General features: G+C 42.1%; 1 protein-coding gene across 1 annotated transcript; it reads left to right on the forward strand.

Annotated features, from left to right (window-relative positions):
- The first annotated feature begins 894 nt into the window (after positions 1-894).
- Positions 895-26,180, forward strand: LOC126304657 (uncharacterized). The gene is made up of 2 exons (XM_049991864.1): positions 895-1,533; positions 25,595-26,180. Exons 1-2 carry the CDS (start codon positions 1,528-1,530, stop codon positions 25,976-25,978), a joined length of 390 nt encoding a protein of 129 aa, XP_049847821.1. The 5' UTR covers positions 895-1,527; the 3' UTR covers positions 25,979-26,180.
- The last annotated feature ends 1,018 nt before the right edge of the window (positions 26,181-27,198 follow it).

Here is a 27,198-nt window from a genome sequence, read left to right on the forward strand (position 1 = left end):
TGACAGAATTGCATTTACACAGTTAACACTATTCAATTACACAGTAGTACTTAAATGTGGATGAAAGATGAGTGAGTGTGTTTTGTGTGTTTTCCTTTCCCAATCCCAAATAATTGGCACCGACCTATCTCCTAAATATTATTTTACTTGTTTGTTGTGGCTTGCACTGGCACCCATAAATATTATACTTTTACTGATATTGTGTATTTGTAATAGTTAATATGACAATTATCTGATATCATTTGTGTGTTTATTATAATTTGTATGTTTAGTGTAAGAGCATTGATAACAATTTTGTAAAAGCAATTGTGTGTGCATTCAAACTGTTGTTCGTGCTTACACGTATTAACATTGGTGGGTGCCACTTGGAAATGTTTAATTTCTGCTGATAAACTCTGATGAACTGTCTGATTAGTGATAGTGAATATTATGAACAGTTACCTGCACTTGTTCAACATTGATGGGTGCCACTTGGAAATGTTTAATTTCTGCTGATAAACTCTGATCAACTGTTTGATTAATTATAGTGAATATTATGGACTGTTACCTGCACTTGTTCAACATGATGGGTGCCACTGATGGAACTGCTTCTAATGAAATGATGTCACTTGTTGGTGTCTGCACCTGCTCAACATTGCTGGGTGCCACTGATGGAACTGCTTCTACTGAATGATGGCACTTGTTGGTGTCTGCACCTGTTCAGCATTGCTGGGTGCCACGGATGGACTGCTTCTGCTGAGATGATGTCACTTGTTGTTGTCTGCGCCTGCTCGCCATTTCTGGGTGCCGCTCTTGAAGCTGTTTAAATACTGCTGATGAAATGTTATGAGACTGCTATTTGCACCTGTTGACCATTGCTGGGTGCTACTGCTGGAACTCTCAACTACTCTGAGGAGTGCTGCTTGTTTATTGGACTATTGAAAAGTTTTATGTGAATATTGTATAAACTGATTTTGTGTGTGTTTACTGTTTATGAAATGTTATGGGACTCTTACCTCCACCTATTCGTCATTGCTGACGCTATTGATTGAATTGTTTAACCACATGATACTTGTGTAAACTATTATGTAAAATCACATGCATGCAAGCATTTGTATTCCTTACTGTATTTTATATATTAGGTTATTGAAGGGTCAGTGCAAAGCCAAAATTTATTTAGTTAGGTGGTATTTACTTATTTAATATGATCTTTTATTTTTGTTTGTATTTTTTCTGGACGAATTTGGTGGTATTTTCTCCACCAATGCTGGCAAAAATACCATCAAATTCTAGCCCGTGGAGGAGGGGCATATGAAAGGTGGCTACACTGAGCCACAGCGCCAGAGATTGCGCCAAAGAGTATTATTCAGCCACCTCCACTGGCAGTTGCAGCTGAGAAGTTGCTGACGGCAGTAGTAGTTCTGAGGTAGCCGTAGTAATAGTACTAATTGTGACCATGTCGTGTGCAGTTATTCTGTTGGGCAAGACACCAGATGTTGTTGGATTGGGGATGTTGTAACGATAAGAGTGTGTTTTTCGTCAATATATATGAAGGTAAAGAAAATTCTTTTATTTCAAATGTCTTATGCCTCTTGATCACAGGTTCAGCCAACAAAGCATCTAGCTCATGTTCTTGTGTTAGACTGTAATTCTGGTTTCTATATGCAATTATAGTATTTCTAGTTTTTTTAATTACTTCAGTGTAAATCGTGTTTAAAATATCTTGTCTTATTGAGGTAGAACCGTGCCAGATGTGTACGTTGAATCACACTTCCACACACAGAACAGTTACATTTGTACTTGTTGTTTCGTAGCTTTTATGGTTGCTGGGAACTTAATTAATTAATTGTGTTAACACAAAGTTCCTTTCATTCTTTGTTGTCATTCTATGCAGTCAGATTGCGGAGCAATACTAATATTATTCAGGGCCAACCGGTTACGAGACTGCGTAATCGGACAAACAGCGACTAAAATTAAAATTATTTGCATTTTATTTAATTAAGCCCCCATGCAATGTTAAAAAACCGATCGCAACAACTACTCTATGTTACTCTCACAATAGCTCTTGGTTCTGCAGGTGCACGCAAGTGTCCATGTTAAAAGCTATACTTGCTCTCAATGAGATGGTTTTTTGTTGAGACAAAAACCGAGACAGTGATCGCTGGAGTGTATATTATCAGACCAGCAGTCCGGTTACGCTTAGCCCATGATGCAACCTCGTGATAAAATCGCAAAATTTTGAAAGTGATTCGGCTAAGGAACGTGGTATGTAAGCGGTATTTACGACTCCCTCACGCCGCCCCAGGTAGATATTTCTAGAGTATGTGTAACGTATTCCGTCTCGATAACATGTCAGAGGTTCTGCGATATATCCACTGAGTTATAGGCGATGATTGATTGAGAAGGATCATAAACAGTGGCAGATGGTGTGCTGATTAAGGTCGTAAGAAAATGTATACTAGCTTTTCAGATCTCTAGTGCCAAACTGTCCGCTAGAAATGACGTCTTTGATTTGAAATCAGCTCTTTCTGTTCAAGCACATACCTGTGTTGGATCCTATTGACAAGTCCTTTAATGATTACAACTACTACTCAATCATATTTCTGGCACTCTCATATCTCGAAACGAGTTACCTTTCTCGAACCTGTCTGCTGCAATAAAATTCCAATCTGGTTTTAGTCAGCCCTTACGCATCATGCAACTGCTCCAATTTCTACAGCTTTGCGTATGTGATTGTTCCAATTTAAGTCGGAACTCAGCAGAAGTCGGAGAAAGCCATATCCACCACCTTCTGCAACCTGTGTAGATGCAGAGTGACCTAAGTTAGTGCAACAGGACCGTGTTTTGACCGTTTAGTGGAAATGGGCGCCTTGTGGTGCATCTCCAAATTGTAGAGGGAGACCAAGAGATCCAAGACATGAATGGAGTAAGCATATTGGGAACGATGTAAGTTGCAGTAGTTATTCGGAAATGAAGAGGCTTGCACAGGATATAGTAGCAGGGAGAGCTGCATCATCCCACTCTTCGGACTGAAGACCACCACCACAACAAAGACAAGTTAAGCCATAACTTTTATTCAATCTACTTCTACATTTATACGCCGCAAGCCACCCAACGGTATGTGGCGGAGGGCACTTTACGTGCCATTGTCATTACCTCCCTTTCTTGTTCCAGTCGCGTATGGTTCGTGGGAAGAACGACTGCCGGAAAGCCTCCGTGCGCGCTCGAATTTCTGTAATTTTACATTCGTGATCTCCTCGGGAGGTATAAGCAGGGGGAATCAATATATTGGATACCTCATCCAGAAAAGCACCCTCTCGAAACCTGGACAGCAAGTTACACCGCGATGCAGAGCGCCTCTCTTGCACAGTCTGCCACTTGAGTTTGCTAAACATCTCCGTAACGCAGTCACCCTTACCAAATAACCCTGTGAGGAAAGGCGCCGCTCTTCTTTGGATCTTCTCTCTCCCCTCTGTCAACCTGACCTGGTACGGATTCCACACTGATGAGCAATACTCGAGTATAGGTCGAACGAGTGTTTTGTAAGCCACCTCTTTTGTTGATGGACTACATTTTGTATGGACTCGCCCAATGAATCTCACTCAATCTGCACCCTCCTTACCAACAATAAATTTTATATGACCATTCCACTTCAAATAGTTCTGGTACAGATACTACAGTCTGAAGCAGATCCACATCCATTCATATCTATCAGCCCAACATGCTATCATTGTAATTCTGCACCATCCAACAGAGAAAAAAATGACGAACTATGAAAGCTCCACTAACTTCATCCAATATAGAACTCATCTAGACGACGTTGTTGGCGCAATGACGCATAGTAGTGGTGGGGGTCCAGTGCAGAGAGAGAGTTGTTGCAGTGCTTCACAGAACAGAATGAGGTGCATTCCACTCTTAAAGGGACAGCCGTCTGACACTGAATTCACCCGTCAAACTGCTGCTGCTACCTAATAAATATACAGGTATTGATCCACAGCAGAGGCCAGTTTAAACTTCCATCAAGTATACTGTAGGAGGATGATTGTATCTCATGGACTATACTGTAAATAGCAAGAGACGCTCCCTGTGGCACTGTCTCATTGTTTGAAACATTATTTTTTTTCTGCTGTAGCATGCTTTGTACACTGCCATACATTTTGTTTGTGTGCCATTATTTCGAAGTCTGTGTCGGGTTCCAACTGACATTAAGACGAACTGATACACAGCCTCTCGCAAAAAACTAGACGTTGCCCGGTGTAAATCATATTGTTACTGCAGCTACCATAACACGCCACACAAATGGGATGATTTTAAATAAAAGTTACAACATAAGGAAACTGGATGAGTTTGGTCGAGTTGTGGAGAGTTTCCAAACTACAGTCCTAAGGTGATCCACGAGCTCTGCATTTAAACTCATCTGTCACAGTGACGGAATAACTGATGACCCTATGTTCCGCTTCGACTGATTCCTCACATTGCAGTTCTGTATGCGATCACTGTTTCGGTGTCATCCACCCCATAAGGTGTTGTTCCTCCTCCAACACTCTTTCTCCAACTCAAACAAGCATGTCAGTCAATCATTATCTGGTAACCAACAGCGTGCCAGTAGACGGATGGGATGGAAAAGACACCATCGATGTACTCTAATAATAAGCATCACAGTTGATAGTGTGAACAATTTTAGCAATTTTACAGTAATTTCAACACCGACCAATGACGTTACACTATGTTACCCCAATTTCAGTATTATAGCTAAACCACCCCTTCTCCATTTTGCGAGTATCGTTGCGAACGTGGATAGATGTGCAGTACGTCCATTCATTGTTAATTCTCGAACACATACACCATCAAAGTATATTAGACAACGCTCTACATATTTCTAACACCTCAAGCATAATGCTTAATTTACGATCTATCTCTCTGCAAATGGGAATCACAGAGCATTCTCGCTGTCTTAGGGCAAAATTAGAGAGTGAAAGACCCCCTCACACTGTCATTGGCCAACCCACCCTGCAGCACTATTACCGATTTAATGTGCAACCGACCAGAAGTAGACCACTACATTAGACGTCTCGTGACTGAATGGAGCTTGCCGATTTCTCACCCATCCAAGTGCACAAGATTTCTCGAGATGCGCCCATGTCGAAGAGGTTAGCACTCCTTATCGATGTATAGTAACAGATTTAAAAAAGTTGTGGTGTAATAGTAGATAGATAAGAAGAACAAGAAACGGGTGATTTTTATGCGTAGTGGAGCTCCAGACAGATGGACTTAAAAGCATTTTTATGTAAATTAACCAAACGATCAATTTTAAAGTATTATTCCAGAGTCTAGGATCACTACTTGGACGGTATTGGTAAGAGAGAACATAAACATACACCGTCTTCTGCACGTTCTGCATCTAAAACGGGCTATAATGTTAGATCGCTTGCATTTCCAACCTATCAGTCGCTGTTAATATTCCAATGCAAGAAATATATTTAAAGTGCATGCCATACATCCCTCTTTCCGATTTCTCTACGATAAACTATGTTATCGAACCATAAAACGAAAAAACTACTTCCTTAAAACATTTTCTCTGCGTGGTACCAGCACAATATAGCTTTCTGGAAATATAAAGCGCCCACTGTTAACATCAGACATAAAAAAAATCGATAGACCTGCGAAAAATGACGGGGAATAGACATAAATTTACCGAATACACAACGAAATGCAGGCAAATTGAGGAAGTACTTGCGTATCTTCTGCTTTGTACGGAACAGTTTGTACGTGGGGGCAAGTATGCGACAGCAAGAGGAACCTGAGAAAATGTCGACATGGAAGTGGAGGGAAACAGGGAACACACGTTTGCCGGTCCTCTAAACATGAGATACACCTTAGTTGACTTTGTAAATTATAGAGATGATTTGGAATCTGCTACATCACTGACATCAGTATTCACTAGTGGAAAATATCAGTTTTCTCTCTCTCTCTCTCTCTCTCTCTCTCTCTCTCTCTCTCTCTCTCTTTTTTTTTTTTTTTTTTTTTTTTTTTTTTTTTTTTTTTTTTTGTCGCGGTTTTTGAAGTAGAAGTCTTTGCGGGCAGGGTAAGTTTCTTGTTACTCAGTGGTCTACAGCACGGTCCACCTCACTACAGTTTTGGGTTTGTAGAGAAATAATTTCGAGTCTATATCTTCGGAATTATGTCGCGCGAGTGATACTGCTATGCAAGTGATATTGCTATGTTGCTTGATATCGAGAAGTACCACGAATATGATATAATATTATCAAGGCATGCGAAAATATATGTGTTCATGTAATCCCAGAGCCTGGAGATGGGTGCAGAAAAGCAAGCAAGCAAGTAGGTTCGGACCAGAAACAGTAACGCGTTTGTGCCAAGGAGGAAAGAGCCCAAATTTGTAGAACAGTTCTGAGAGTGACTTCAGTCCACTGAGGGCGCTCTGGTCACCTGTTGGGCGTGGATGACGGCCGACCTCGCAGGGAAATATCTAGTGCTGTGAGGAGTGTATATGGTACTGTCTGTCTTCGCGGAATACGTATGAATGGTGTAAAAGGGCTGATTTTGTATGGCACAGGACACGAATTGTATGTTTAATACATCGACACAGTACACGGTGATATATTTCTGGGTTGGAGATCTGTTTCACGCCCTAATATTCAAACGCCAGTCCTCAGTGGGAGAGCAGAGTAATTGAGTAAGAGTCTTTTCCTATTTCATGATATGTAGGGAAACTTACAGGGTTTAATTGTCAGTGCAATATGGTGATCTGTACAAAATGCAATCATAATGCTCTGTTCATTCACAATACATCCTTTGTGCTGGGACATAGGAGCGTCTACAAACTGAGACGAACAAGATGGAGGCAAGGTATGTAAGGAAAGTTCTGAGAAATCAAGTGTTCAAAAATAAGTTGAAGCAGGCCATCCATGTCTGGCGGGGGTGCTGTCACTCATCACCACTGTGACATTAGGACATCTCAAGATGTGAAGCTGTAGGATACCGAAAATTCCGGCTATTATTCTCTTCTGTGAGGCAATGCCTCGAATAGTGTTTGCATAATTGTTTTTATGATTAATGGTGTTTCCACGAGCATGCACAGGCCTTTAGTGGTGTGAACGTTTAACGTTTATGAGAGATATATTGATAGCAGGACGAACATCTGGCGCAATGCATCAGCCACACTGGGTAAGTATGCATGGCTGGACGCAGCTTGCAAGTTCTCTTAGGAGCAATGCACCCTATGCTAAACTGCAATGTCAGTATCTGCAGGTATCGCACCATCACACGTGCTGCCCAGAGGCGTCTCACATATGGGACTGGCGTGAGCGTGCCTTGGAGTTCTGTACCGTTAGTATAACAGTTGAAGAACTCTAACTGTATACCTGAAAATAGACCCAACTTTCACCCGGTCGCTGTAGGCAAAAGTGGCGTGAGAGCAATGGCTTGTGCTGGCTTGCGTCCAGTGGTGGTGTTGATGCGTGTGCGTCCTTGTAGCGTCTGCGCTCTGCAAATAGTTCTTTGTTCCCGTCTTGTCATGTCAGTGGCGATGCCTAGGTGATCACGTATTTCGAGAGTAATTTTTCAGGTGTCGAGTATGAAAGGAATGGCACCGCCTCATGCTTGAGGGCAGCTGTACGTGGCTTGACAGCTGAAGGCGGCGTCACTTTGTGGGGGCTGCTGGTAGCCATCTGTGCAGTCCAGTGGACAAGGGGCAGCGGACGGTACTTGCGTACGTTGATTGCATGCTTGTTGCATTATTTTGCTAGCAGGTCTGTAGACTGTGCTATGCATTATCTGGACAGTTTATGAGTTGATTTCGTGTCTGCACATCAGTGTACTGCATTATTTAGGAGGACTTTGCATGTCTATACTGAAACTATTTCGGTAATTTAGGAGTTGTTTGCGTGTCTATCGTGCATTATTTAGGAGTAGTGTACAGGTCTGTAGGCTGTGTGGTGTGAGCCCAAGAACATTAGGGCGACTGTTTTGTATCAGTGTGATACATATACTATCTTTAATTGGTCCCTAAATAAATTGTTCTAAAATAAATGAAGTACGCTCCTTCCTTACACTCTCCAGCAGCCCAGTGCAAGCTGTCATTTTCCCCTCCAGGCAGCCATCTTGGGTTACTTCACAGGACAGATGACAGCACCCTCTGGTGACAGTACTGTGTACTAGGCCAGTTGGACTGTAGATCTCGCGGTGGAGACACTGCCTGCAAAATAAAGACTTACGTCCAGTACAGGCAGAGTCCTTTTCCCGCCATTATCCCTCACCCCAGACCGCCATCTTGGGTTACGTCACAAAATGGATGACAGTACCCTCTGGTGGCAGTACTTTATACTAGGTAAGTTGGACTAAAGACCCCATGGCGATCACATTGGATGGCGGTAGTCCCTCAAATTTAATAAATAAAGACTGGTGTATGATTTCGAGAGTTGATGATTAGCAAGCATGTCTGCAGAGTCTTTTATAGGGATTGTTATTTCGACAATTTAGGAGTTGTTTGGGTCTGTGGACATTAATGTATTTCATTATTTATGTGTAGTTTGCAGGTTTGTAGGGTGTGCAATGCATTATTTTGGCTGTTTACAATTAGCAAGTGCATCTTCAGGGCATTATACATAGATTATTGAGGAGTAATTTACAGGTCTTTGGCTGTGTGGCGTGACCCCAAGCATGTCAGAGCATGTGTTCAGTGTCAGTGTAAAAAATATACTATCTTTCAAAACCGATCCCTAAATAAATTGTTCCAAAATAAATAAAGTACACTCCTTCCTCTCTCCAGCAATTCAGTGCAGGCTGGGTCCTTTTCCTTCCAATCCCTAGGAAGAGCTGGCGGTCGGGTGGCTTGGGTTAGTGAAGGTACACCAACTGCCCTTCCTTTCCCGCCATTTTTCTTACGTTAGAAGACGCTGCATTATCCTGGTGGAATTTGAACTTACCACAATTTTCTAGGGGAGAAGGTTAGGTTAGTGGAGGTAGCGCAGTTGACCTTTATTCCCGCCAAAAATCCGCCATCTTGGATAACGATTCTTTCGTCATTAGCTGATGTCACAGGCGCCATCTTGGATGACGTCATAACTGACAGCAGGGCCACCATCTTGGATGATGTCATCAGCTGACGTCACGGCCGCCGTCTTGGATAACAGTACTTTCTGCTCATGTCCCGCTTGTCCCAATACTATCGTAAAGATATCGAATGCCATCCTGGGACAGATTGTCCTAAAAATCTTGAGCCTCTTGTTGCATTTGGCAACAGTTCTTGCAGGCCCTTGAGAATGCGTAAGTTTCTGCTTCATCAAGTCGTATATGTGTTCAATGGCCAGAGATTTGGTGGTCTTGTTGGACAGGGCAGAGGTAGAAATCATGAAGAGCAAGTTTCTCACAGAAGCTGTACGTAGATTAGAACTGTCCTCCTGGAAAATACCACCACCTTTTTGTCGAATAAATGGTAGCAGTACGGAGAAACCAGCCCGTGCAGTGTAGCGGGCGCTGATTACTTTACCCTGTAGAAACATCGAATGAGGGTCGTTTTCACAAAACTTGCCTTAAGCATTTTTTTGAAAATAGTTTTTTTCTTAATAAACACTGTTCAGTTTCCTCTACAAGCATACGCAGCAGGATTTAGCAAAACTTGCTTTATTCCACAGTTGCAGAAAGGAGAATACAGCCTATGCATGTATAGGGGTATTTTCAAAACTCACTTTACACTACTTCGCTTGCCGAAGCAATTAGAGGTATTCCTGAGTATATACTCTCAGACACTGTAAAAGTTGTCTTTGACATACAACAAATCGATCGCTGCCGAAATTCTCTATTCGAGAAGTCTTTTAAACATGACAGGTATGGTTCTGTAACCTGACTGTGGTGATACATGAACCAAAACAAGGTACTGATAACACTTCTCAAGATACTTGGTGTGAAATAGAAGCTGGAAGAGGTACAAATGAAATCGCATCTCCACTACAACATTTTCTTCTACATTATTTAGAAGAAGGTATATTGGTATTCAGTGGCGGCGGCTGGGCATTCCATTGGTGGTCCAAAAAAAAGTATATAGTAACAGAAATAAACACTTATAACAACAGCGGTCTTCTTATGCACCGTAAGAGATCGATACATTCCTGGAGAACATGATAGCAAGTGACTGTATAAGAGAGCGAGCGAGATAGAGAGAGACAGAGAGAGAGGTAGCTAACTTTTTAGTATGTCTGCATGAGACATAAAACGTAACACTAACTCCAAAAATCTCTCTCACACATACAAATCCACACACGACCACACGTATCACCAGCATAATTCTTCACTCCTCGGCCACTTTAACGTGACAGTCGTAAGCAGGTGGTGTTTTGATGTATAATTGCTTAAGATACCGGTGGAGATCGGGCCTGAACTACCACGTGACGACACTACGAACTTCAGCTAATAACTGCGCTCTAACTGTTACCAAATAATTTATGTGCTCCTCTTTTCTTTGAGTTGTGATTGCTGGTTGTTTCCTTTCCGTATTTTGAAATGAGTGCAGAGAGCAATCTTGCTCTGTCACAGGGCTCGAATATAACTCTCACAACACCAGATGGAATCAGCGATCCATATGTACTAATTGGTGTTCTGTGATATGTACATTACTACATCGGTTCTTCCTTCCCAGGAGCACAGAAAATGGAAGTAGGCTGCCAGCCCTGTCGGAGGGAGGCGTGGCTTGGCTGCCCACTCCGCTCTTCTTCCCTTGACAGCCAGAACTGCTCATTTGTTTTACGTTCGCGGCCGACTGCCAGAAAAGTGTCCGCTACAACATGAGTGACAGTACTAAAAATAAAAGAGCATGTATAAACTATTCGAACTTGTAATCTAGATTTTGCGAAGCAAATTTAATCAAATTACCAACAATTAGAACTAAAAGTATTGTACTCACCAAAAGCAGCTACTCCATGACTTTGGGAAGACAGCTTCAAAATAATTAGTGGGAACGATATTGTAAATCTATTCGTTGCTCCTTCTTGTTGGCAAATAAATCTGTCATCTCAGACTGAAATGTTCCATTTTAGACACGAATGACTTTTCACAGGACAGCATCCTTAAGGAAATCAGTAATTCTTCTTTCATGGTGTTTCGTAGGAACGTTTTAATTCTCTTGAGTGTTGAAAAGTATCGCTCAGCATATGATGTCGAGACAGGCGCCGTGATTAGCAGTTTCAAAACTGTAACAGTCTCGTCGAATGTGTCTGGCGTGATGTATTTGTCAGACTGATTTAAATCAAATAAGTTGGCTGCAATGAAGTGACCAGTGAACTGAAAATGTAATTTTATTTTGGAAAGGACGGCATCGCACACATCCAGAGCATCTCTTTTTTTGTGCCCATCAAGAATCTGTGGCTTCTTGGCAGCCATTGTAAACTGAAAATTTGTGGTAAGGGACCAAACTGACCAGCCACGTTAGCCGAGAGCGCTAACACGCTGCTTCCTGGACTCGGGTAGGCGCGCCAGCCCCGGATCGAATCCGCCTGGCGGATTAACGACGAGGGCTGGTGTGCCAGCCAGCCTGGATGTGGTTTTTAGGCGGTTTTCCTCATCCCCCTAGGTGAATAGTGGGCTGGTACCCACGTCCCGCCTCAGTTGCACGGCTCGCAGACATCTGAGCACTTTCGCACTATTCCTTGGATTACACTAGTCGCAGTCAGTTTGGGTACACTAATTCTTTCCCAGGGAGTACAGGGTGGCGGCAGGAAGGGCATCCAGCCACCCCTTAAGCTAACATTGCCACATCCGATTAACAATGCCGACCCTACGTATCCGCGGGAAAGAAGACACAAGCAAAAGAAAAAACAAATCTTATGGGACCAAACTGCTGAGGTCATCGGTCCCTAAGCTTACTACTTAACCTAACTTAAAGTAAATTACCCTACGGACAACAAACACACACCCATGCCCGAGGTATAACTCGAACCTCCGACGGGAGAACCCGCGCGAACCGTGAAGGAAGACCGCGCAGCTTGGAAGGCATCGTTGCGCCATTTTCGAAACTAATCTCGTTAAGGATGGAATAAATGTCATCTATGATGTTTTGCATTACCGCTTCAAAGCTCTGGTTGTCTTGCGTTGCTGTGGTCGGTTAGGTTGTCTTCTTCTGAAGCTGATTAAAAAGTACACTGCATGAGATATTATCTTATAGAAAAATGATAGTCAGAAAATGGATTCGTTATCTTGTAGTCTTTGTTTGCATGAACCAACTTTTTTCAGAAACATCTTTTACTACTCGCAAATAGTAATTCCTTGTCATCACACACACGGGGCAAGTTATTTAGTTATTTTGAATAATGCTGTGTAATATTTTTTGATCTCTGTGGTGAGTTAGAAAAGAAAGAATTAGCTGAAAGGTGTGCAAAAGAGATGCGGGCTTTGCGATTACCAGAGGCTGTTGTAGACATAAGGTTGCACTGATGCGCATAACAATGAATGTAGTTTGCATTTCGATATTTGTCTTTAATTAATTTCTGAACCCCGTGCGACTTGGGATTCATAACGTTTGCACCATCGTAACTCTGAGTTATTAGTTTTGCTCAATCATCGCCAATTAATGGTTCAATTTCTTTCAGGATAATCTCAGCTATAGTATGAGCATTCTGACTTTCTGGATTAACAAAGTTACAAAATCTTTCAACACGTTTTCCCTCAACAACATAACGCAAAACAGTAACCAATTGAGATTCGCAAGACACGTCTGTGCTTTCATCCGCGATTATTGCAACATAATCGGCATGTTTTATTTCTTTGCGGACTTCGTCGCGGTACAGTTTCAACGTGCACTGTAGTAGTTCGTTCTGAACAGTCTAAGAAACGCCTTTGAACACTAATACTTGAATGAGATGAACTTGAGGATCTTTCCCCAGTTCTGCGCTGACCTGAATTCGCTCGCTACAAACCCTGTTATTTTGAGAGGCATCAGATTCGACGTGGCCCCTGTGAGCCAGTTCCAAAGCACCACAGAACCGAATACAGTTTATAATTAAATTCAGTATATATCTATTCTTTTCTATATGTTTGTTGTGGCAGTCAACTGTTTGTCTACATTGCGAACCTAATTTCTGCAGAATGTCGGTTTTGCCTAGAAATGAAAGACTAGGCACATTATTCATGTGTCACTTTGACATTTCATGTACTTTCATTTGCGACCGTACATGTCCAATATCAGTTATTCCGATCTTACATCAGCATTGCTTGCTTCACAACCACAAATCCATTTCTTCTTTTGGTAAATTTCAGGATTGACCTTACGGTATTGACTTTTGGTTGCTGCTACAAATTCAGATTCGGGAGTGGCCTACCTAGTGTTTTTTATCTGAGAGTCCTGTCGCTAAAAATGGCGCTTTTAATAACTCATTTACTTTGTTCATATTTGCTATTTTCACGTTCAGTTGAATTTTCCCTTACGTATAACACTGTGCAGACAACTATACACGGTTAATTACCTGATGTCACAATAACTGCAATGTATTACACGAATGCAGTGAGTATAAATAGAAATACTACACCTTGGTTTCTAATACAGATGCTCAACATGAGGTGAATACGTTAGTTCTGTAGCAAAAGCCCTGCTGTTATGAGATATACCAATATTGAAATAATGCCTCTTAGTTTCAAAATCTAATGGCATAATTAGGTTCAAATTACATATAGCTATTTATAACGATATTTAACTGTATTATTTCTGTATTCGATTTAATTAAGCAGTAATTAGCCTTTAGGAATGCATTAGCATTAACTTGCAGAAAGATTGTAAAACTGGATTACAAGAAATCTGCAGCCCGATGTATTCTAACATGATCGCTAGATGACAGATCTGCACTTTAATGCCCTCTGTCGGGAGGAACGTAAAGCTCTGAGTCAGACTAGCTGTGACTCTACCTCTGCCATAAGAAGCACGTAGAAACCAATGGCCGAGCCTTTCACACAGCGCGTATGAGAACAGGCGGTGCCAAATCTGCAGTTGGCTCCAAGCTTCAGAAAACTACCGCGCGAGCCCGCGCGGCGAAACGCGCCTCATCAATTCAGAAAATACATACTCCGAAACAATGATTAATGTGCAGTTCGCATAGGTTTTCTCTGCAGATGGTGAGGAGTTATCAAGATCAAGATCTTCAATAGGGTGCAACATATCTCGTATCTTGGAGACGGGCCGGAACACTGGTCTTAGCCCATGTTTCTGCAGCAGACGTCCTAACTTACTGCTAGTTGCTCCACAGTATGGCAGGAATACACTCCGTTTGGTTAATAGAGCCAAGATTATCTCTGACGACGACCACCTACAGTCTAAAAGGCAGAACTTAAAACGTGTTTTCGGGGAAAATAGATACAGCAAAAGAGACATCGCAAATGCTTTCAAGGGTCGCCGACGAAAGACACCTGGTGAAACAGTAGAAGAGGCCAAACGGACTGTATTCCTGCCATATTGTGGAGCAACTAGCAGTAAGTTAGGACGTATGCTGCAGAAACATGGGCTAAGACCAGTGTTCCGGCCCGTCCCCAAGATACGACATATGTTGAGCCCTGTTAATGACGATATTGGTCTTCGAGTGTCCGGGTTACCCTGTGAATGTGGCAGCATGTACATTGGGCAGACAACTCGCACGGTTGCGGAGCGTTGTACTGAGCACAAGCGCCGTATAAACAAAAGGTGCTTGACAAGTCGGCCGTAGCGGAGCATTGCCTAGAAAACGGACATCAAATACAGTTCGAAAATACAAAAGTGTTGGCTCATGTGTCTACATATTGGGACTCCATTATAAAGGAAGCGGCCGAGATTTACTTAAACAACAACAATTTCAACAGTGGCCAAGGATACACACTCAGCAGGGCATGGGGACGGGAGCTGGACATCCAAAGAAAGCAGAGACAGATGCGCGACGCGGGAGCGGCAGTTTCAAACGTGGCGCCTCCCCCTGGCGTCACCTGACGTCACCGGTGCTGCCACGAGCTGCCCGGGTTGACTTACGCGCGCGTGCCACATTGGATCGATCTGATTGGCTGCTGCTGCTGATGATGATGATGATGATGTCATCTTGCCTATATAAGCGAGAGACCGTAGCAGACCCCGGCAGTCAGTGAACTCCTGACAACGATGGCGGAGATGGCCATAGAAAGCTCGAGAATTTTATTCGAATTGACGCGGCTGGAAAACCGAGAATGCTGTATTCATGTATACCGTCGCGAAAGACTTCGAGGACACATTGCTTTTTAACTGAGTACATATGTCTGCTATAAAATTTTATTTTTTGTGTAATGCGAGTTTCGCAAGAACGGTCCTCAGATGTGATGGCGAATTGTGACTGATGCCCCCCCCCTCCCCCCCCCCCCCCCACCTTGAAGCCTGAGATGGGATCTGTGTGCCGTAGACTAATACCCTCTGGAATAGGCAGCTCTCCAGGTCGATATTCATCATCCACATACAGACTGAACCTACTCCCATCACTGAAGACAACAGAGAGCCATTCCACTCTCCAGTTAATTATTTCACGACACCAGCATAGCCACACCTAGCGATGCCATGGTGTTAGACGTAGGCTTGCCAGTGGTGTACAAAAAGTGAATGCTATCTTTTCAAAGTGGAATAAAAAAACTATATTAATCATCTGATTACAGGCCGGCTTGAGACGGGTGTCTGAAAAGTGATCCAGGGTATAACGCTGTCGCCTACTGCAGAACCATAAGTTTGCCGTTAAAGCATCCCCCTCCCACCCAAACAGAGCGAAAAATTTCGCCTCACTTCAAAATATTGTGCGACATCCTACCACTGTTATCTAGTCTGTAGATTGAAAATACACTACTGGCCATTAAATTGCTACACAAAGAAGAAATGCAGATGATAAACGGGTATTCATTGGACAAATATATTATACTAGAACTGACATGTGATTACATTTTCACGCAATTTGGGTGCATAGATCCAGAGAAATCAGTACCCAGAAGAACCACCTCTGGCCGTAATAAATCCCTGATACGCCTGGGCATTGTGTCCAACAGAGCGTGGATGGTGTGTACAGGTACAGCTGCCCATGCAACTTCAACACGATACCACAGTTCATCAAGAGTAGCGACTGGCGTATTGTGACGATCCAGTTGCTCGGTCACCATTGACCAGACGTTTTCAATTGGTGAGACATCTGGAGAATGTGCTGGCCAGGGCAGCCGTCAAACATTTTCTGTATCCAGAAAGGCCCGTACAGGACCTGCAACAAGCAGTCGTGCATTATCCTGCTGAAATGTAGGGTTTCGCAGGGATCGAATGAAGGGTAGAGCCATGGGTCGTAACACATCTCCTCCTGTCTGTGATACAGCTTTAAGAATAACCACAGCCATTGTCTCCGAGCTGATAGTCCATGATGCTGCAAACGTCGTCGAACTGTTCGTGCAGATGGTTGTTGTCTTAACAAACGTCCCCATCTGTTGACTCAGGGTTCGGGACGTGACTGCACGATCTGTTACAGCCATGCGGATAACATGCCTGTCATCTCGACTGCTAGTGGTACGAGGCCGTTGGGATCCAGCATGGCGTTCCATATTACCCTCGTGAACCCACCGATTCCATATTCTGCTAACAGTCATTGGATCTCGACCAATGCGAGCAGCAATGACGCGATACGATAAACCGCAATCGCGATTGGCTACAATCCGAGCATTATCAAAGTCAGAAACATGATGGTACGCATTTTTTCTCCTTACACGAGGCATCACAACAACGTTTCACTAGGCAACGCCGTTCAACTGGTGTTTGTGTACGAGAAATCGGTTGGAAACTTTCCTCATGTCACTACGGTGTAGGAGTCGCCACCGGCACCAACCTTATGTGAATGCTCTAAAAAGCTAATCATTTGCATATTACAGTATCTTCTTCCTGTCGGTTAAATTTCGCGTCTGTAGCACGTCATATTCGTGGTGTAGCAATTTTAATGGCGAGTAGTGTAAAAAAAAGGAAGTAAAACATCGAATTAAATGCGCGCACGCGTACACATACACTTTAAGAGGTCATCAAACTAGTTTAGTGCAGTATTTCTAGGGACTTCACCAGAGCCCGGAAAACACTTTTAGGGAAGCATGGAGCTGATGAGATTTGTTCACGTTTGGCAGAGAGGCAGCGTAACACCTTCCATGCTTGGAGGCCTGACTAAGTGTTCTGCGGGCAGCAATAAGTAAACTGCAGTGCAACTTAAGTCCGGCCACGTCGCACTCTGTTGGAGAGCTTTTATCCTCATCCAGCTCCATTCACAGTAAGGTGTGTGGGATCAGATTAAATACCATTACTTCCAGGGGCCAGTTCAGGATGGGGTGCATGGAACGATTCAGTACTTCGCCGCCTTACGAAGTGGCGCACACTGAAGTCAGAGCTTCCCACATAGCCAATTCTTCTTCTGTTCTGCGGATAGCCTGCTCGTTTCTGATCTTATCAGTGCACTGAATTATCAGCATCCTTCTGTAACACCACATCTCTCTCCGTTTCTGTTCTTTTCTAGTTTTTCTGTGGCAGCACGGTTCCTTCCGTGTCCTTTACGACGGACCTGCACCTACCTGTAAACATTGTCTTAGCAGATCATCAGTAAGGAAGCCGAGCGAAACTTACTGTACTTCGACGTGAACCAGGCTGCAATTAAAGTCACTAATCTATGTTTCGGGAGAAAGTTTTCACACGAAATGAAAGGTTGGAAATTTTGTCCTTAATTTATATATTCTGAAACTTAGCTGAACAAGTGTCACTGGCAAGCTCGTGCTAGTCTTAACACAGTCACTCACAATCCCTTTCACTCACGTTAGCAAGTTTATGGTGTTGCATTTCCCGAAAACGTAATAGCTACAAAAATACGGATTGTTTTTGATTGAGAATGCTCGCCAAATATTAAGTCTGTCGGTACCTAACGCAGTCACAGTTTTTAGCCACCGACCTGCTCAAAACGCCACTCGGAATTTATGACTTTTCTCGTCACAAAATTCACTTAAAACATCCAACATTTCTACACACCCGTCGGAATAATTATGCCGTCACTTTACAACACTTTTGATGTATGAAACACTTATCATTTCCATCGGAACTACTACTACACACGCCCGAACTGTTTCTTGGTTAGGCTTCGACACCTCTCTAGAATACTCCAAGTCTTCTCTACCAGCAGAGAAAGACGCGCGAAGAATACTGCTTTACCATTGGTCAGTTTACTCAACAGCCAATAGCAAAACAACACTCTCCCGCGTCAGTGTTTGCTTTTCATCAATAACCAATCGCAAAATTGTAAACCTAATGACTGCACTTTTTACCGACGTAATTATCTAACATGCTGAAGTTTTGTTTATGCATAAAGTTATTTACTATTGTTATTTATACCTGAATTAACTTTCCATTTACCATAAACTTACTTTACAAATCTATTCTACAAATTTCCCCTTTGTCCACATCCATACTTCTTTGTAATGTTCCCACACTAAATCCCACTACATAACTCGTTAAATAAGTATCTTCATATTAACCTTAAACCACACGTATCATTCTTACTGCTAAAACATATTTATAACATTTTACATACACAATAAGACATAATAATTCTTTATGAAAATACTAGAACATTTTTTGAAAAACGTTCTATTACTTTAGTGCACTCTAGTGGGCACAATCGAAACTAAATCACAGTCCCCTATCAAATACTGGCCTCTATCGGCTGATACATAAACTACGTGCGCGTACAGTCTCTTGTCACCATCTGTCACTATCCAGCTCTGAGACACATCTCCCACCTAACCGCCTCCAAGGCAGGATCGGTATAAGACGCTACGCCTCACTTCCTCAGTCGCTGACTCAGGTCTGTACAACGCATTCCATCTACAGCAGCGCTCGTCAAACGTTTTGCCCAAGAGCCAAAGCTGAGGTGGCGCGGCTCCTCGGGCCGCATATGTATCGATGTTATTATAAACTGGAAACCTGCATAAATTAGTAAAAAAAAAAAAAAAACACTGAGACACCGTCACAAAAGTTTGATAAATAATTTAAATGCCGATATTCTTCTACAACTGTGTTGTATTAAAACAGCCTTAATTAATGGAATGTTTCTTGCTACAAATAAGTACCGTATTTGAAGATGACCATCTCTGCCATGCGCATTTACGAATACGTGTTACTTCCGTGTCAAAATTTATGTCAGTGCAGCTGATCGGTAGGAATCGTGCACGGCCGCCAGTTGTCAGTACTGGAAGAAACACAATTAAACATTCCCCCTCTCACGTCCTCGAACCACGCAGTGGCTATATTACTTAACCTTTGCTCCTGGTGTAAGCGGCCAACTTCACTTACCACACGGACGAATTCAGCCACGTCCATTACAATTAAGCACATCTTACAATACTCGCATTACTGTTATTGTTCGTATTTTTGTTTCTTTTGTTAGTGAGATGGAAAACTACACTCTTCAGAAGCTCTTAACATCAGTTTAAATACCTGGATTTGGCCACATGAATACTTCATTCGAGCTGCATGCGGCACGCAGGCCGCAGTTTGACGATGACTGAACGAAGAAACATATTCGTTACCATACAGACAGACGTGTGCTGATGAGGCGAGATTAAATTTTTGTTCATACTGTTTTAATACAGTTCACGAAATGAGCAAGGAAGATAATGAAGGAATAACTTGGGGCACATTGAGCTACACAGGGACCACGGTTACGTTTTGGGACGTTTTGGCGCAGTGGTCTCATCTCGGGATAGGAAGTAAGAACAGGACCGTTACGTTCAAAGTCGATCAAGAAGACAGATATGGCGATAGTCTTGTGCAAAAATCGTTCTACCGGGAAACTTAACGGAACCAAATTCTTACGTTGTTTCTGATAGAGTAAAGTGGCTACTGGACGAGCTGGTTTGGCCGGGTGCAGCAGATTCTCTGAAGCCAACCGCCGAGGAAAGGCAGACGGTTTTCATGATCGAACAAGCGGTGTCACAGGGCTGACGTGTCATAAAACCGATAGCGAAAGGATGATCCTCTGACACAAAGGTTATCAAAGTACATCGTAGCGCTAATATGAAATAGGTACCTACGTTTCATGATAATTCTTGAAAATCCCACCAGCACATTTTTACGTTTCGACGAAAATCCCAGACGCACATTTTTACGTTTCGACGACATCCGCGCCTCTCCCGATGGGCAAGTTCATTTCCGCCGCAGCAATACACATTACAATATGCAGGTATGCGGTATCCACGGAATGCACGGACGTGCATAACGAAACTTGGCGCAATTCTTCATCTCAACGTCCCCATGCTCAGCAAAATTCTGTACGTTGTTCTCGTCACAGCTTGCAAATCGAAATTTATTAAGAACAAACACAATTTTTACCAGATACGCTATGTTCATCTAGCAGTGATCTTAATCAAGGAAAATCAGAAAGTGATCCGTTGAAGTACTTTAGTGATTATAATGCAAGTTCAGGGAAACACTGTTTGAACTGATCAAAATTATGTACACTTAAAAGTTCCAAAGACAACAGACCGTGCAAGTTACTAAATCTGTCTTGTAAATGTCCCACCACAGTGTCAAAATTTGGCTTTAGATTCTTCTACAGTTTGTTTCTAAATTGATTACAGCATCTACGACGTTTAGTTACTGGTCCATCCATATGTTGGCCATGGACAACTCGTTTCCACGTTCTTTCAAATCTTTTGCGCTTGGATTTCAACATTTCTTTGTATTCATTAATTTTTGTTAGAGAGTAGTCAATGTCATAAGCTCTAACTTGCAACGTATCAGACAATGCGTTGTTGTTGTGGTCTTCAGTATGAAGATTGGTTTGATGTAGCTCTCCATGCTACTACACAATGTGATCAAAAGTATCTGGACACCTGGCTGAAAATTACTTACAAGTTCGTGGCGCCCTCCATCAGTAATGCTGGAATTCAATGTGCTGTTGGCCCACCCTTAGCACTGGTGATAGATTCCACTCTCGCAAGGCTACATTCAGTTAGGTGCTGGAAGGTTTCTTGGAAAATGGCAATCCATTCTTCACAGAGTGCTGCACAGAGGAGAGATCCACCACACGCCGTGTATTATGAACATGTGCTCGATCATGTTGAAAGATGCAACCGCCATCCCCGAATTGCTCTTCAACAATGGGAAGCAAGAAGATGCTTAAAACATCAATGTAGGCCTGTGATGTGATAGTGCCACGCAAAACAACAATGGGTGGAAGCTCCCTCCGTGAAAAACACGACCACACCATAACACCAGCGCCTCCGAACTTTACTGTCGGCACTACACACACTGGCAGATGAGGTTCACTGGGCATGCGCCATACCCACACCCTGCCATCTGACCGCCATATTGTGTACCTTGATTCGTCACTCCACACGACGTCTTTACACTGTTCAATGGTCTAATGTTTACGCTCCTTATACGAAACGAGACGTCGTTCGGTATTTACCCGCGTATTGTGTGGCTTATGAGCAGCCGCTCGAACATGAAATCCAAGCTTTCTCACCTCCTGCCTAACTGTCATAGTACTTGCAGAGGATCCTGAAGCAGTTTGGAATTCCTCTGTGATGGTCTGAATAGATGTCTGCCTATTACACATTACGACCCTCTCGAATTGTCAGCGGTCTCTGTCAGTCAACAGACGAGGTCGACCTGTACGCTTTTGTGCTGCACGTGTCCCTTCACGTTTCCATTTCACTATCACATCGGAAACAGTGAACCTAGGGATATTTAGGAGTGTGAAAATCTCGCGCACAGACGTATGACACAATTGACACCCAATCACCTGACCGCGTTCGAAGTCTGTGAGTTCCGCGCAACGCCCCATTCTGCTCTTTCACGATGTCTAATGACTAGTGAGGTCGCTGATATGGCGTACCTGGCAGTAGGTGGCAGCACAATGTACCTAATATGAAAAACGTATGTTTGTGGGGGTGTCCGGCTACTTGTGATCACATAGTGTATATCCTGTGCAAACCTCGTCATCTCCGAGTAAACTACTGAAACCTACATCCTTCTAAATCTGCTTACTATATCATATATTTTTACCCTCACATCTCCCCCGCCCCCACAGGTACTAAATTAGTGATTCCTTGACGTCTGAGAATATGTTCTACCAAACGATCCCCTCTTCTAGTCAGGTTGTGCCAAAAATTTCTTGTCTCTCCAATTCTATTCAGCACCTCATCTTTAGTTACGTAATCTAACCAACTGCATTCTTCTGTAGCACCATATTCCAAAAGCTTTAATTATCTTTTTGTGTAAACTGTTTATCACCCGTATTTCACATCCATACATGGCTACACTCCATACAAACAGTTTCAGAAAATTCTCCCTGTCAATTAAACCTATATTCGTTGTTGGCAGATTTCCCTTCTTCAGGAACTCTTTTCTTGCCATTGCCAGTCTACATTTTACATCATCTCTACTTTAAGTGTCTCGTTTCCTAATCTAATTCCCTCATCATCACCTGATTTAATTAGATTCCATTCCATTATCCTTGTTTTGCTTTTTCGATATTCATCTTACATCCTTCTTTCAAGAAACTGTCTATTCCGTTCAACTGCTCTTCCAAGCCCTTTGCTGTCTCTGACAGAATTATAGCATTACAGGCAAACCTCAACGTTTTTCTTTCAACTCCCTGGTATTTAATTCCAAATTTTTCTTTGGTTTCCTTTGCTGCTTGCTCAATGCACAAATTGAATAACTTCGGGGGATAGGCTACAATCATGTCTTACTCCCTTCTCAACCACTGCTCCCCTTTCATGCCCCTCGACACTTATAACTACCGTCTGGTTTCTGTATTGGTTGTAATAGTCTTTCGCTCCTTGTTTTTTACCCCTGCTACCTTCAGAATTTCAAAGAGAGTGTTCTAGTCAACATTATCAAAAGCTTTCTGTAAGTCTACAAACGCTATGAACGCCTTTCATTAAGCTATCTTTCAAGAAAGATCGTAGGACCAGTATTGCCTCGCGCGTTCCTACATTTATCCGGAATCCAAACTGATCTTCCCCGACGTCGGATTCCATCAGTTTTTCCATTCTTCTGCAATGAATTCGTGCCAGTTTTTTGCAAGCATGACTTATTAAAGCGATAGATCAGTATTATTCACACCTGTCAGCTCCTGCTTTCTTTGGAATTGGTATTATTATATTCTTCTTCAAGTCTAAGAGTATTTCATCTGTCTCATACCAGAAGGAAAACTGAATCTTGTCTACCCCCGTGGCCTTATGCTCCGTCAAATTCTTCTTGCTATATCAAGTTTCCCATCTCCTCTTCATATACGTCTTTTTCTGTTTCTATAATACTACCTGCAAGTTAATCACAAAAAGTTCTACTGCCTCCTTTGCGTAAAGGTCAGTATATTTATCAAGGAGTCACAGGTTGCGGGGCTGCGATGTCCATACATATGAGTGCGATCACCCACTAATAGACATTAGGAGACAGCACGTAACACCGAAACTGCGGATAAAGTACCTTCTGCACCCTTCAAAATTTTTCGCCAAAATCTGGTGATGACTTGTACTGTCATTAATTCATAAATACTTATGAACAATACCCTGTGCTGTGGGATGCAACAAACTCCCAATAGAAAATCAAATTTAAAAGAAGTGAAGTGTGGGATTCCATCGTGACAGAACTCGGCGTGGATGTGGCCGAATTTTAAAAAAAGTGACCAGCTTATTAGCCTCTTACACGAAAGTCCGCCAGAAGAAGACTAAGCCTGGGAAGTCTGGCACTGGGGTTGAGGAAGTGAACGCTCCAAACTGGTTCGCTTTCAAAGCATTTGAATTTCTGCACTGCAAATATCAGCCGCGGAAGACAATCAACGCAGATGTTAGTAAAATATATTTATTATTGGAAATGTATAAACAGACTATTAACAACGTTAATAGGGTTCAGCCCCTTTTTGGTTCTGTCTCCACGGCTACCTAACTTTTTATCTTTCTCAGCTTACATTTCGGTCCCTGCTCATTTGTTAATTTTAATTTTCTCGTGTTATTCCCTTATATATCATTAATCAAATAATTTCTTAAGATATTTTTCATATTTATTATAGCTTACTACCATATCTATTAGGAATATACCTAGTAATTACTTATAATTTTCAAATTTAAAAATTTAAAAAAAGTTCTAATTGTGATAAAATTATAAGGTTTGTGGCAAAACGAGTTCTGAACCTCACAGAGGGGAAAGGAGGAAATGGAATAACAGGATTGGAATACATACTGGGGCAACGCTGGGTACTCAGCTAGTAATAAATAAATAATAATGAATAACGTTTATTTTTGCACATGTACTTTTATTTATTTGTATATTATGTTATTTGAGGAAATAAAAATAATAAAATAGGAATTAATTAAACGTAAAACTTCACATATATAGGTAGATGAAATGTGTGCAGTCAGGCAGTCACTAGTGCGTTCGTAGGTAGCAGCTGAAAATTCTTTAATAAGTTATTGGTAATCATCTTGCCATGGCAATCTTGCCTCTTCGGAAATGAAATAAGCAGCGAATTCATCTGTCTTGGGCACTCTGTGTTGAACGTCGTGGAATGTTCGCTAATCGTGTAAACGTTGTAGCAGGAGTGATCTCATTTCTCCAAGTTCCTGGCTTTAAATGCCCGTTCTCGTCATGATCCACTGCTCCTCCAGGGGTATAAATTTGTCTGGAAGCAGAACTTTTTCGCAAGAACTTATGGAGGTATATACAAATATACAAGTCATAATAGCACTTTGGGCTTTCTCAGGCTAGGCTTTCTTAGTATCCGGAATATGGAAGAAAGTATTCCGAACGCATTTTCCGCAATTCGGCGTGCTCTTGAAAGTCTGTAGTTAAAAATTCTTTTCATTGGCCTCCATGTTTGTTGTCCACTATACGGCTTCATGATGTAATTGTTGAGGGGAAACGCGTCGTCTGTGACAATAACATAGGGTACTTTTTTCTGTTTACCTGGGAGGGTACGATCGTCCGGAAAAATGACCGTACCATTACTCATATTCTTTAAAGAAGATGTTTCCAAAAACACCACCGTCTGAAGTTCGACCTTGGCAGCTGACATCGGCATACAAAAAACAATAGTCAGCATCACTAGACCAAAAAGAACAATACTGAAAAACGTCTTATGATTGAAACAACCGCTTCCAGAATTAATTGCGCAATGATTGCTCTCCATTGCGCCGAGGCAATGAGGAAAGTTCCATTTTGTCTCATATTCCTGTGCTATAAGTAACCACTCTTGTTGTGTCTGTGGCATCTGCAAAAAAATAAACAGAAACTAATCACGCCTAATAATATAAATAATTATTAAATGCATAGACAGTAATGGACATTCTAATAATTATGAACAATAATAATAATTAAAATCAGTAATTTTGCCTAATAATAGGTAGTAATCATTATAACAAATATTCTGAATTTAATCATTATAACAAATATTCTGAATTTAATCATTATAACAAATATTCTGAATTTTACTTATCAACTTGACATTGTTCCCAATTTTTTACGCTTATCATCGTGTATCTCCCTATTCCTATATCCATTCTTTCATTTTTATTTTATTTGAGTTGCCATTGCTTATATCAATCTTTTCTCGTCGCTTTGTTTTAGGAGGAAATTAAGGAGGATCTGGAAGAACCGGTGGTTGCGGGCATGGATAGAAACGAAGGTACATCGAGCACTTCCGAAGAAATTAGTAGTCAAGATGTCGATCATCAAACAACGCAAGGCAATAAAGTACCACCCACACTAAACAAACGCACGAAGGTATTTGATTCACCTAGAAAAAATCAGAGAAAAAGGGCCGAAGATCCTCGTATAGGAGAGGCATATAATGCACTACAAACTGCTCTATCTAAAACTAGAGACGAGTATGACGCATATGGAGAGTACATAGCGAATGTTCTACGGTCCATGGACAACAGAACACGTGCTTTTGTTAAAAAAGAATTTTCTGACACAATTTTCTTCAATTCAACAAGTTCATGCCGATGAGAAGATGAAAAGCAACTTCCAACAGAATATACTTCTCCTTCTGACAACACCGAACAAGGCTCTCCACATTTTGTGGATCTGCTTGATTTATAATAATTAAAAGTAATAATCTTTGCGTTTAATTGTTTCTCATTCTTTAAATCTAGATGTTTTTATTTCTTCTGCTTATTACCTGATGAATAAAAGTGCATTAATAATAAAATTTGTGTAATTTATTAACTTACCTTTACACACTCCTTCAAGCTGCCAGTAAGAGCTGCACACACTTCAGGAACAATGTTTTATATCACTTGCTTGGAGACTTTAAATAAAAAACTGAGGCTGGTTTAAGAATAGCCAGTTGATAGGTATCTGAGCGTAAGTGCCAACCGCTCAGCAACTTGTATAGCCTTCCGAAATTTGCTGTCAGTCTTTGATATTTTCGGTCCTACCAAATTTATCAGATATTCAAAATCTGATGCGGACATACGGCAAAATGTCTCGAAATGTATGTCTTCATCATCCAAGTCATCTATCAAATCATTCCGACTATATCTTTTTCTGCTTCTGAAAACTGTGGTCATCCACCATCTGCGTTTTCTTGGGACTTTGTAGCGTTTTCTTCTGCCCTCTTCCTCAGCTAAAAGGCGCATGACAAGGAAGCTGACACTTGCTATAGCCACTTCGTCCATTTTTAAATTAGGAAACTGACGCTGGTCACGACTGCGAGCACAGTGCGGATCCTCTCGAGCCAAAGCCTGGCAAGCGACCTGGAGTAGTGTGGACGAGGATAGGAGCAGCACGATCGTAAGTCAGGCAAGACTGACAAGTCTCCCGGCAGACGAGTTTGGGCGCACCTTTAGAGAGAGTGCGGAAGTGCTCGTTGGGCGCTCCTGCAGGTACGGCGTGCAGCTATGATCGCGCCAATGTAGGGGCACCTTGATTGTTGACCCGCACGGTCGGAGTGGACAGGCGGAGGAAGCTGTAATTCTGAACATTACCTGTCCAACAATTATCTGTGGCTCTGGAGACGACTCATGGCTTTCAACCAGCAGCAGCAACAGGTCAACATTTTCGTCGGCTTCATTCTTCATTTTTCACACACTTACGACATCGTAAGACTGTTAACTGACGGAGTATGACTAATATTGTACAGGCATTATCCAGTGGCATTTCTATCACAAAGTTTGACTGACTTTCGTAGGAATAACCCGTAATAGTTAAAACTTGCAGGGCACCTG

This window comes from Schistocerca gregaria, chromosome 1 (genome assembly GCF_023897955.1).
Source record: "Schistocerca gregaria isolate iqSchGreg1 chromosome 1, iqSchGreg1.2, whole genome shotgun sequence".
In the NCBI taxonomy this organism is placed as follows: Eukaryota; Metazoa; Arthropoda; class Insecta; order Orthoptera; family Acrididae; genus Schistocerca; species Schistocerca gregaria.